Source organism: Neolamprologus brichardi, chromosome 13 (assembly GCF_056152115.1).
Source record: "Neolamprologus brichardi isolate AB-2024 chromosome 13, ASM5615211v1, whole genome shotgun sequence".
Taxonomy (NCBI): Eukaryota; Metazoa; Chordata; class Actinopteri; order Cichliformes; family Cichlidae; genus Neolamprologus; species Neolamprologus brichardi.
In genome coordinates, this window is record NC_142116.1 from 12,231,932 (window position 1) to 12,243,734 (window position 11,803).

The 11,803-nt window shown below is 38.9% G+C and overlaps 2 protein-coding genes across 2 annotated transcripts; both read right to left on the reverse strand.

Moving 5' to 3' along the window:
• Positions 1-6,623: 6,623 nt before the first annotated feature.
• On the reverse strand, positions 6,624-7,898 carry tex36 (testis expressed 36). Its single transcript, XM_006783717.2, has 4 exons — positions 7,754-7,898; positions 7,525-7,665; positions 7,308-7,382; positions 6,624-7,206 (listed from the first exon to the last, which is right to left on the reverse strand). The coding sequence occupies exons 1-4, from the start codon at positions 7,802-7,804 to the stop codon at positions 6,886-6,888; spliced, it is 588 nt and encodes a 195-aa protein (XP_006783780.1). The 5' UTR covers positions 7,805-7,898; the 3' UTR covers positions 6,624-6,885.
• Positions 7,899-8,363: 465 nt separating this feature from the next.
• si:ch1073-143l10.2 (autophagy-related protein 16-1) lies at positions 8,364-11,450 on the reverse strand. Its single transcript, XM_006783992.3, has 7 exons — positions 11,275-11,450; positions 11,132-11,195; positions 10,930-11,014; positions 10,550-10,623; positions 9,929-10,180; positions 9,693-9,811; positions 8,364-8,755 (listed from the first exon to the last, which is right to left on the reverse strand). Exons 1-7 carry the CDS (start codon positions 11,402-11,404, stop codon positions 8,682-8,684), a joined length of 798 nt encoding a protein of 265 aa, XP_006784055.2. The 5' UTR covers positions 11,405-11,450; the 3' UTR covers positions 8,364-8,681.
• Between the last annotated feature and the right edge of the window lie 353 nt (positions 11,451-11,803).

The window sequence follows — 11,803 nt, forward strand, 5'->3', positions numbered from 1 at the left end:
AAGTTAGCAAACCCGAGCTAACACTTGTCAAAATACTATCTGATGCCTCAAACTAACATAATACAACATGTTATGTTATGTTAGTAGTTTGCCAGATAATGTTTAACTCACAGAACTAGCATTAGCTTGAACCTATGGTGCTTTTACATGTTGTTATATAAAATATGGCTGACAGCTAAGACTTTGAATTAAATTAATTAATTTGAATTAAATAAAAAGAACATATAAATTAGACCTATAAACATACAATAAGATTAGCCAAATGCCCAAATACCATCCATGAAATTGATAAATGTATTCTAGCTCAACTGCTTAATGCGCAGGTCAGAAGTATCACCTGTATTATATTACATAAACCCTTTTACACTATTTAAACACATTTAGCTGTCAGCATTAGCATAATACTGATTGATCACTTGAGATAAGCTTCACCATTCTCTTTGTCCGTGAAGTGCAGTTTAAAGCTAATCTTATTCAAACAACATTTTGATTAACTGTCAGGTTAACCACATTTCATATTAAGCTGCCTCCTTTTGTTTTTATCTGAAATCCATAAACATATTAGCTTACGCATAGTTGATATCAGCTCTGGGCCAACAATTAAGTAAAGAAACTTGTAATTTAGTGTTATATGATGTGATAGATAGATGAAATGCAAAGATTTCTGTTCTTCGTGCCACAGGTGCAGATAGCAGCAACTGCAGCTGTTCTTTCATGTCAAAACATGCAGCGTATATTCCTTTTTAGTTCCAGTCCCTGCAGTACAATTATTTTAGACCCTCGATTCACTCACACATTAGTGCCAGCCATATAACACGGCACAGATGGCGGAGAGCATGGTTGGATTTCCCAGTCACTTCAGTCTCTGCATAGTTTTCCAGCACGTCCAGTAGAGCTTTCCACAAAGACAAAGAAAACCACCTCAAGCAGCAGACGAATCATTTCCATACTTTCTGTTTGTATCTGCTGTACCATGTACCCTGCATGTGTGGTCCCAGGCCTGGGGGGTTTTGGCCCTGTCCTGAGACCATCCTTCCCTGTGGTCATCTTGTCTCCGGCACAATGTAACTACTGGGCAGAAACCCAAACACTCCAAAGACCGTCACTAGCCAACAAGGGACACCAATAGAAGCATATGTTCACAGCGCAAAAAGAGGGGAAGGGAGGATAAAGAAACAGAGAGTATTTGTTAGCCACAAATATATTTAGAAGCTAATGACATATTACATCATTTAATGATATCAAATGACATGCGTAATGAAGTATGTAAGACCCATACATTAATGTGCTTTTATTAGACATATGTGGCAGCAGCATCTGTTATCTCTGTGTCATTTTTAAGGCAAAGGGTGATTAAAATCAGCTTTTTTGTGACAAATTGAATCCTGCAAAATGCAATGTTTGCTAATCATGAGCTGATCCTCTTTTGTGTTTACTGCAGTTTACATAGTTAAAGCCCTTGCTGTAAAAACAAATATGCAAAGGCTTTATTTGCCCCAGCACATCTGAAAGTAAAAACAACCATTAGGAACAGCAACTGTGTGGTTCGATCCATGGCTCCTCCAGTCTGCATATCAAAGTGTCCTTGGGCAACATACTGAAGCCTCTGATGCATTTGTCTGTATGTGAATGCATGATAGGTAAAAAAAGTGTGTAAAGGATATATAAAATGTGCTGTGAATGAGTGGATGCGGCTCATAGAGTACAAATGCACTATTTATATATTGATAATAATTGAATATGTCTGTCTAATTGTAGAAAAATTGATCAGTGCTATCTTCCACATTATTGAAATATTCACCACATTTGGTTTGATACAATATTATGATTTGCTTTTGTTTATACAGTAGTTGTTAGAGGATGTCAGTCAACACACACACACACACACACACACACACAGAGAGAGAGAGAGAGAGAGAGTTATAATCTATTCACTGTACAGTGGGTATTGGAGAGGATCAGTGGTGTGCGACTGCATATTTCTGCAGAGAGACATTATTTCTTCCCTCAGTTCCTCCTGGCAGAGATCTGAGTGTTTGACCTTTTTAAAATGCAAAGCGATTCTTCTACTCCAGAGAGTGAACGGGAGGCTCATGATTGTGCTACTAAATTTGAAGGACTTAATGCAGTAACTCACAGAGAGGGAGAGCTGTTCTGCACCTGCTGAATTCTGACTTGGTTATGGGGATACAATAACACCTCCAAGGGTTATGTTAATCTTTAAAGGCGGGTTATTCTTATGCTGCTTCACTCTTTACCTCATTTGAATGAATATTTCACTGCAACCTTGACTCAGTCTCTCATGCTTAAATCACCTTATTGCATAGCATTTCCTTTTACTGGCTCTTGATGCTGTGTGCGTACTATAATACTTGGCTCTTTTGATTTACAGTCTTCTAATATCAACATAAACTGTGAAGATCTTTATTCATTCAGTCCATGCATCCAATATGTTGCTATTCAAAAATAACCTTGTATAAATCAGTGTGCATAACTCCGCTACTTTTACACTGGCTACATCATTTACATCTTTCGTCCTTCCCAAGGAGGAGAAGTGCATTTAATTTAAGTTCAACTTCACCACTAGAAGACTTTATCCACAGCTAAAATGTGGAGATCATGTTAAATTGAGATTTTAACAACTTGTGACACATTCCACACATTGTAATGAGCGGCTCATGGCAGTGTAATTTACATTTGATAATAATGTCAGGTTCATAGGAATATGCCATTGTACACTTAGTAGACACACAGTGAAGCAGTTTGTGCTTTTTAGACGGCACAAAGTCTCATGATAATAACAATGGCCACACTTACATCTAATTATATTTCTCTGCATTAAGGCTTCTGTCATATCCGTTAAAGGACACAAGAATGCCTTCATTGCCTCATATTTATGCCTTCAATAGAATGCAAATGAGGCAGATTTACCCGTTTGACTGGAAAACAAGTGTGAAAACGGTTAATTAGACTTGTTGTGAGGTCTGTAGCAGGAAATAGAATGCTGTGATTATGAGATGTTGAAGCAGTTTTCAGGGCTGACTATATAAACAGTTACATACAGTATGCAGCGGGGCTGAAAGCAGGAAGCTACACAGGCTCTCTGTCGGAGCAGAAAATAGAATCTCCGTATTTTAGCTGTGTCACTTTGCTCTTCCTATGAGAAGACTGAGGCAGCCTTCACTTGTTGACATATTTTTGATCAGCTTCCTGTATGAATGACCCCCTTTTGTTCAAGTATGAAACACTGCATAAGCACTCTTGGATGTGTGTGTGTGGCCTATCTCTGGTTCTGTACATTGCATTATGCCTTTTACTAATGAGATTAAAATGTGGTTATGAAGGAGCAGTGTGGTGGAACTAAGAGGTGGAGCTTCTTAAGCAGTGATGAAACACTTGGTAACATTGTGCACATGCAGCAATTGAGTCAAAGCTTTTGGGGCTATAAAAGTGTGTTTCTGAAGAAAACTATCCTCTGTGGTTTGTGCATTGTTTCCCCTTATTCTAAATATATAACAAAAGACAAAATCAAGAATGCATAAGGCTTATTTTGCTTGAAAAACAGCTCATTTTTCTTCATGTTGCTATTTAATTACAGATACAACAGCTATGGATGCCTTCATGTAAAGCATGCATTATAAATTCATCCATCCTTGTATAAACTACTTGCTTGTTCTTTCTCTGGTGGGATACTTGAACAGACTGCTGCTTGTAGGTCTTTGTTTACAACCAGGCTAATGTAATTATTCTCACCACCTACGCACAAATTAACATGCAAGCCTTGTCGGAGGTTTGAAAAATGCATGGGGGAATGTGATTTAATGCAAGGATAGGCCTGATCTTTTGAGGCAGCGTCTCGATCGGAGCCTGGCGGACCTCACAGCTGCAGCACAGAAAAGAACTGCAGCTAACATGCTCCAAAGTACTCTGTTAAGGCACACATGCACAGTGCAAAGACACACATACTCAAGCAAACACAGAGCTTCCCAGCTGGGTTTTAGCAGGGGAACTCTTATCTCAACTGAACAAACTCCTCAAGTGATGGGAATGTTCTCAGGATGTTATCTAGTCCTCTGTGGAAATGAGATAGCCAGCCACCTTTATCACCACCCTCAGACTCAGGAGGGCCCCTGACCGTTACTGCAACAAGGACCACTAAGGCTGCCAGGGGACACCAACCAACTGGCTGCTGAAAAAATAACACTGCCAGGGAATTGGAAGCACTGCAAGAGAAATGACTGACAGGAGATTGGAAGGAGTCTTAAAGTTTGGGTGTAGTTTAACCCAGCCAATTCGAAAGACTTTTGGACTCTATAGTTACTGTTTAGACTGTGTGCTGAGTGTTTGAATAAGATTAAGTGTTAGGCATAAGGAAAAGTCCTACTGTGAGCCTTGACATCGTATCAAAAAAGATTTTGAAAGTGGGGTGAAAAATCTAAAGAAGTCAAGATAGCTAGACATAGTCATAATTGGCAAAAGAATAAACAGAAATAAAAAATCTTTGAGATATGCGATTTAACCGCAGCATCTCCATAGCAACTCTCTTTCAAGTTACATCTTTAATGAATAGGTAATGCACAAAATGAAAAATGCACAACTTCATAATGTCAGAACGGATGCCAAAACTGATGTGGGATTTACAAAAAAAGGAAGGTAGATCTTGTTTGACAAAAACCAATTTTGCTGCACACAACAGAATGTGTCAAAACAGCGCAGCAGCCTTTTTTGAAAAGAAAACACACAAGCACACACGCATACACGCAAACAATGTACCATGGCAACACAAATCTTCCTTCTGTTGCTGTTATTTTGACTGTCTGGCAAATCCACCTCTTGTTTTCAAAGCATTTTTTTCTCTAACAGGTGCAAAACCTCTCAACTCAACACATCAAAGAGACACATGCACCTGTGAATAAATCACAGCAAATGGTAAGAATCCAGACAAGGGCCTCCACCAACACCAAAGAGGTAGGATTCAAAGTGACTGATTTAATATTCATGAAGTGCAAGGCTTTGGTGGTTGAATGCTTGTTTACTGAGATGTGCCTTTTGTCCTTGGGAGAAGGACTGATTTTCTACAATGCAACTGTATTTACATATACTTGCCGGCTACGTGATGTAACAGGCATGCAGTAACACACTAAACATGGCACATACAGTACGCACGGCCGGACGCGACTAATGATTGGCATGTTATTTCAGCGTTCTCACTCTTCTGTCGAGAATTAAAAGCCTTACTGCTCTTCTGACAGAGCTAATGAGACTTTCTGATTTTGAAGTGTTGGTGGCTTCTGTGCGGAGGAGTTGTTCAAGTTGTGGCAAATCCAAAGAAAAGTGCAGTCTGCGAAATGCACCCACAGGGACAGAGGTGCCAGACAACCAGGCACAACCAACTGTCAAACCAGAGCACAGGTGTTTTTCCTTAATAAGCGCTTCTTTCTCTCTCATCAGCAACACTGCTGGCCTTCACAAAAGGTTTGACAATAGTTTAGGCAAAATAGCAAAATGCTCCACGCTGTTGTCTCAGTGACATGGCAGAAATAGGGTTAAAACAGACCTGGAAACCATCTCCTCATCATACATCCCCCTCCTAATTGTGCACCTGCATCAGGGGATCGTTTTTTCTGACGGCGATGTGCCAGATAATCTCAAAGTGAAATCGCAAAAGGCCCACAGTTTCACACAAACATCTCTCAGCCATCTTGTCTGAGAAAAGACTGAGGTCTGCTTCACCTTTTAAAAGTGAAACAAACGCCTACAAGGTCAGCGTGGTATGTGGATCAGCTAATTACAACAGCTGAAAGAAAGCTTGTGAGAAAAATCCATCTCCCCGGTGAGTATTTAAAGAAAGAAAGCAGCTGGTCAGAGCATGCTCTGGAGAAAACATCAGCTATTGGAGAGAGTGATCGGGGACACTCTTCACTTAAGTGCTTTTCTCTGAGCAGTGCTCTCTGTCATTGGCTCCCACGCTTCCTCCTCTCTCTTTATGGGCTGCACACACACATATCCATCCTTTTCATCCCCTGGGGTGAAACAAGCCCATGCATTATGACTCAAATCAAGCTTAATTTATTTCGCATGCTCTAATTGAATATCTCCATGTTGATATGTATTGAATAAAAATAGCAGGATCATTTTTCTAATTATTCCTCCCCCCCCTCCCACATTTTCTCTCACAGAACATGCATATTACACAGGGGTTTTGTGGCTATTACATTTTTCATATAACTTGGCCCTTGAACAACTCACTGGCTAGGCAGGCCAAGTGGCTCATGTAGACCTGCTGCCCTCTGCTGGCAAAACTGTGAACCACCAACAGTCCTCACGTGGAAATCAGGCCTGTGCACACTGATGTTCAGATGCATCCATAGCTACGTTAACTCAGCTTATGCTAACTTGAGTTCAAATAACATTGTGCTACATTGCTATATTGCGTTTCTGAAATGTTTGTAGCAACTTTAGCATATTTAATGGAGTCAACATTAGCTGATAGTTCATTCTTCTGCCTGAGGCTGACTGAACTCTCAACAGTTGAGATGCAAAAAGTACCTGCCGTTGATTCTGATCATTTTATCACCAGCCTTACAATGTTAGAAATACAGAGATAAAATCACTTAAGTACTAGCAAAAGTATTGAAGTAGTTTTTGCAGGTTCTAAACTTTGAAAGTAATCACTTTGCATAGTTTCTATGCAATAAATGTTACTTAAACTATGTTAATGCTTTTTCCAATCTTGGAACATTTGATATTGAGTATGCTGTGGGATAAATCTTGGTTCCAAGTTCACAATTTTTAATGGATTACAGCTCATATGCAAGTGAAGGAAGCTCGGTGCATGCTATGGCCCCCTAATGATGCCATCTGGGCATTAAATGTAAGAATATCTTAAGGCTTGGATGGTGTTGAGCAGTTGGTAGCTGCCAGCACTTGCAGGGTGTCAGACTGGTCAGAATCGTCTCGTCCGAACCACATAAACGTCTCCCCCGCCTGTGCCAAAGCTGCCTCTGCAGACTTCTGCCTGTGGTTGTGAGGGAAGCGGCGGTTTCTGGATGCAGAGTCAACAACCTCCTTCACTATGAAGTCACTCTGGTAGGCTGTGGCGTTCCCTCGAGACTCTTTGGTGCTATTGTCAGTTCCACCATGGCACAGGCAGAAACGGGAGATATGCTGTCTGCGATCATCAAGACACCTCCTCCTTCCCACACTCTGAAGTACATCAACATAGAATATACACGGTCCCCTTTTAAAAGTATAATGTGGTGAATCTTGTGTTCAGCAAAACTTTGAACCTTTCACTACATACTTACTTGAGAGAATACAATGACGTCGTCTTTTAAGGCGTGCTTGTTGTCATGGTCTGAGAAGGGATACTCTCTGGATTTCTGCAAGTTAACCCATAAAACTCATACTGGGAGAGCAACTAAATACAGAACTGTGATAGCAAGTCCAAGAAAAATAAAAAAGGCCACTGGCAGTGACTATGATATCAAAAGCAGTAAGGCCATGCCTTATCTACATACACACCTGCTGACTTTTCCATTTGGGATAGCGTTGAAAGTTTAAAGCCTGAGGCAACGATGACTTCACTTGAGTCAGCATGATGCCAGTGCTTGTACAGTTCTCTCCAGTCTTTGTCTCATTTTCTGATAAACCTGGATGAGCAAACTGGGAACGAAATGAAAGAAAACCTAATTACACATCTAGGTTTAGAATGCTACAATTTAATTAAACCAATGAAATTAAGACTTCTTACCCATTTGCAATCAGTGCTCACTGAAAAATGCCGCTTTCCACCTTTTACCATTTTTCCACTACAGCTTGAGGTGTTTAGACCACAATCAGTAAAACCCAACACGCACTCCACACACTGTGCAACTTAACTACTAATGCCAACACTGGTGACCATGGAAACAGGCAGCAAACAAACTGCAATCCGATCCTAGAGATCAGAAACTGAATTCTGATGATTAAAACAAAACAAAAAACAACCCCAAAACATTTTGAAATATTTCAGATTTGTGATCAAACAGAATGAGAAATACACCACAATGAAATTCTTAGTATTTAATATTTAATCAATTAAGGAATACAACATGCAATGTTTAAAATGATAGTCTTTGTTCAGGAGAGGGTTTTTTTTTTTTTAAAGGCATAAAAGTCTCTTTATTTTATTTTATTTTTTTTTTTTTACAGGTGATAAAGAAGACAGTAACACATAATTACATACAAGAGTGTACAGTAAACTAACACTGAGCTTGATTTTTCAAAATTATTAAATGTTTAATTTGTTGAACAGTAATTAAAATGTTAAAAAAAAAACCAACTGAAAACTATATGAAGTTGTTTCAAAGGTTAACTGTTTAAAAGAATAATAATCGTAGAACCGGAAGGGTTTGATGCATTGATCATGAAGACAATGTCCACATGTGATCAGCTAAACTTCAGGGTGACTTGTGATGTGAAACTAGGCATTCTAACTATAAGTCACAAACAAATTTGCATAGTATAGTGGATCTTTAAATATATTTTTAGATAAATAATAAAAATAAAATAGATCCATGTGAGCAATTTGTCCTAACATTTGCAAAGAAAAAAAACTACATTTTCATTATTTATGTCATCATTTCATCTATAAGCACTGGGGAGAAAAAAAGTGTTCTCCCTGGGATCTGAAGGGAATATTAGGCCTGTGGTGGACCCGAGATATGACACTGGTCTGGGAGTCCACTGTGCATATCTGTTGGAATATTGATCCCTGAGGACAAGATAGGCAGACACAAAACAATTACCACTGATTCTTTTGACCAAACATTGAATTAAAAGGTCTTGAGCTGTAGAATAAAGTGGTGAAACTGTAAAAAAAAAAAAAAAAAAGAAAAAGAAAAAAAAAAGACTTTGATGCATTTGCTATTATTGCAACATTCATACATTTTAGAATTCATTTTAAAATCTTGGTACTGACTTTTAAAGCTTTGAATTGTGATGCCCCTGCCTACATTTCTGATCTGTTAGAACCCCACGCTCCCTCTCGCAGCCTGAGATCATCTAATCAAAGGCTGCTGCTAGTCCCACGAACACGTTTTAAGACCAGAGGAGAGAGATCTTTTAGAGCGGTGGCCTCCAGGTTGTGGAATGCTCTCCCTCCATCATTACGTTGTATTGATTGTATTTATTCTTTTAAAAAGCAGCTTAAGACTCATTTATTTAGACTGGCTTTTATTTAGATTTGTGCTGAATGTTTGATTGTATATGTATATCTTTGCAGTTTTTATGCTGTGAAGAGTGCTATATAAATAAATTGAATTGGGAAAAAAAAATCTTGCTCAAAAATAGCATGATATCAAAGTGGTTGCACATGAATTTCCTATTAAATTCTTAACTACCATTAGGTTTTATTAGTAGCTGGGTCCAAGAGTTCATATTCAGTACTTCATGTACTGTAACTCTTATGAAGTTGCCACTGCTATCTAGTTAGATGGTTAAAAGCAAACAAACAAAAAAAAATAATTTTGCACTATTGTCTCATTTTTTCATTAGCCTTTTGTGTATCATATTACCAGCTCACCACTAAGACACACTTGTCTTTAACCTACGACCTAAAGCTTCTTAATTTAAAGAGCAAAAAGGATGGCCTAAAAGTCAGCCATTTGTTTGCATCTAATGGGTGTTAATATCTATATGCAGATTCTTACTCTGAATGGCTGATGTAGACTGTGCTGCATCACTTGAAGCGTTGGTCAGCGTGGGCTCACGCTCTTTCCCCACACCTTTCTGGAGGTGCTTCCTCAGACGTTTGGTCAAATGTTGCCACCTGGTAAAAGGGAGCAGTCCCAGACAACTTTTAAGCTTTAAAGTGTGATCATGCTATCATATAAAGTTAACATATTTAAATTTTTGAGCTTTGCAACTCCTGAACTCATTATCTCACCTTGCCTGAGTGACGTTGTAATTATTCAACCTGTCCGCTTCCTCTATTTTCTCCTCCATCCATCGCTGTAATAGCCGTTCTTTCTCTCTCAGTGCATCTGCAAGAGCTTCCTTTAGGCACTGCTGATCCACACGCAGGGCTGCTAACTCTTTGGACTGACACTCTATGGTGAACTCATATTCTGAAAGGGCTTCCTTCAGGGTGTTACTCCCTTTAGCCAGAGTAAGTGCCTCTTGATGGAACTGAGACACACTGTAACAGCAAAGTATTATAATGGTGACGAACTGATCCCTTATATTCTCAATACAAAATTCCAACAATCGGCCTAACCTGGAAAATTATACGTCTTTATTTCAGTGGTTCAGTATTTCTACGAATATAAAATAAGTTTATTATATGACCAAATTAACTGTTTACTACTCTAGGATTAATCAGCAACATACTGACTAATTATGGGGAAACTCAATTTGAAAAATACCTTTACTAGAGCTGAAATATACCGGGAATTAACACTTTCCTCAATCTGGTCCATCATGCGTTGCTTTTACATTGTCTGTGTCACCTAGTGTGTTTTTTTAATCTTGGAATCATAGTCAGTACTAACCAAGGTATTTGAATTACCGTGATTGCCAGTACTGTAGTTCAGCTTCTTTGAGATGGAGGACGGTGGTAAGGTCGGAGACAGTTTGAGATAACTGGGTAGGCAAAACAAAGGGTGAAGTGACCCAGTTCAAAAGCAGACAACAGCACACACCCATTAAAGATGATTATTAAAGTATTTTCTCCACTCCTCTGAACCAGTTGCAATAATGAATGTTTATTTATTTATTCATTTTTTAAAAGTTCAAATGCTCTAAAAGTTGTTTCAGATTGTCAGATGTGGTGTTCCTGCATATCAATGCAAATATGCTGCTCTGCATTATACGTAAACGTCTTTCCTGTAGTAGAAAGTTTGAGCCGCTGGGGCGTTTAATCATTGGATTACTCCTCATTTAACCCACCTTATCTGCCAGGTGCTCACTCTCTTTCAGCCGGAGTCGAAGCAGTGTGGTGTTTCCCCCAACCTCAACTCCATGTGTTTCTAAACTGAAAATAAAAACAAGTGTGCAAATTTAAAATACTTTACAAAAAAAAATCAAGCAGAGGACAAACCGATCAGCGCAAGCGCCAGATGTAGGGTAAGTTAAATTCTGCATTTCTAACCTCTGAGACTGAACATCAGCCAAAATCTCGTCGCGAAGTTCAAAGCGTTCCTCCAGCTGAGACACTAAAAGAAAACAGGCAGACGTCCTTAGGCTCTGATAGAGAGGACAACATCGAGAGAGGCAGAGAAAAGTTAATCTTACAGCTTGTGAAAACGCCAACAAACGGGAGTTTTTCTCTGTGGTCTCTATGCTGCAGCCCTTGGCGCACGTGATTCTTCCAACTTTCCATTATAATGGACACTTTAAGGAAAAACCTGTCACGTTTGCGCATCCAGTATAGACTATACTAAAGCAGCTGGATTACAGCGTCTTCAGCCCTCACATGAAGTCTGTGTCGTCCACGCAGGAATTAAATGCACTCAGCAAAGTTTCACAGCTCCTCCCTTTTCACTCATCAGCTTGACATTCCACTACTGGCTAGACATTCTCACAAGGATCCCTATTATATTATATTATATTATATTATATTATATTATATTATATTATGGACAGGAGAAACATTAGTACTCGAATATAATAATTATTTATATGCTTAAATTGTCCCTCCACTGCTAATATTTTCATGACTTATCATCTCATAATTTATAAAAAAATATCCCTGAACCTAAATGCTTTTGTTTGTGATGCTTTTTTACATATTTAAAAAAGTATCACAACCTTTTACAGGTTT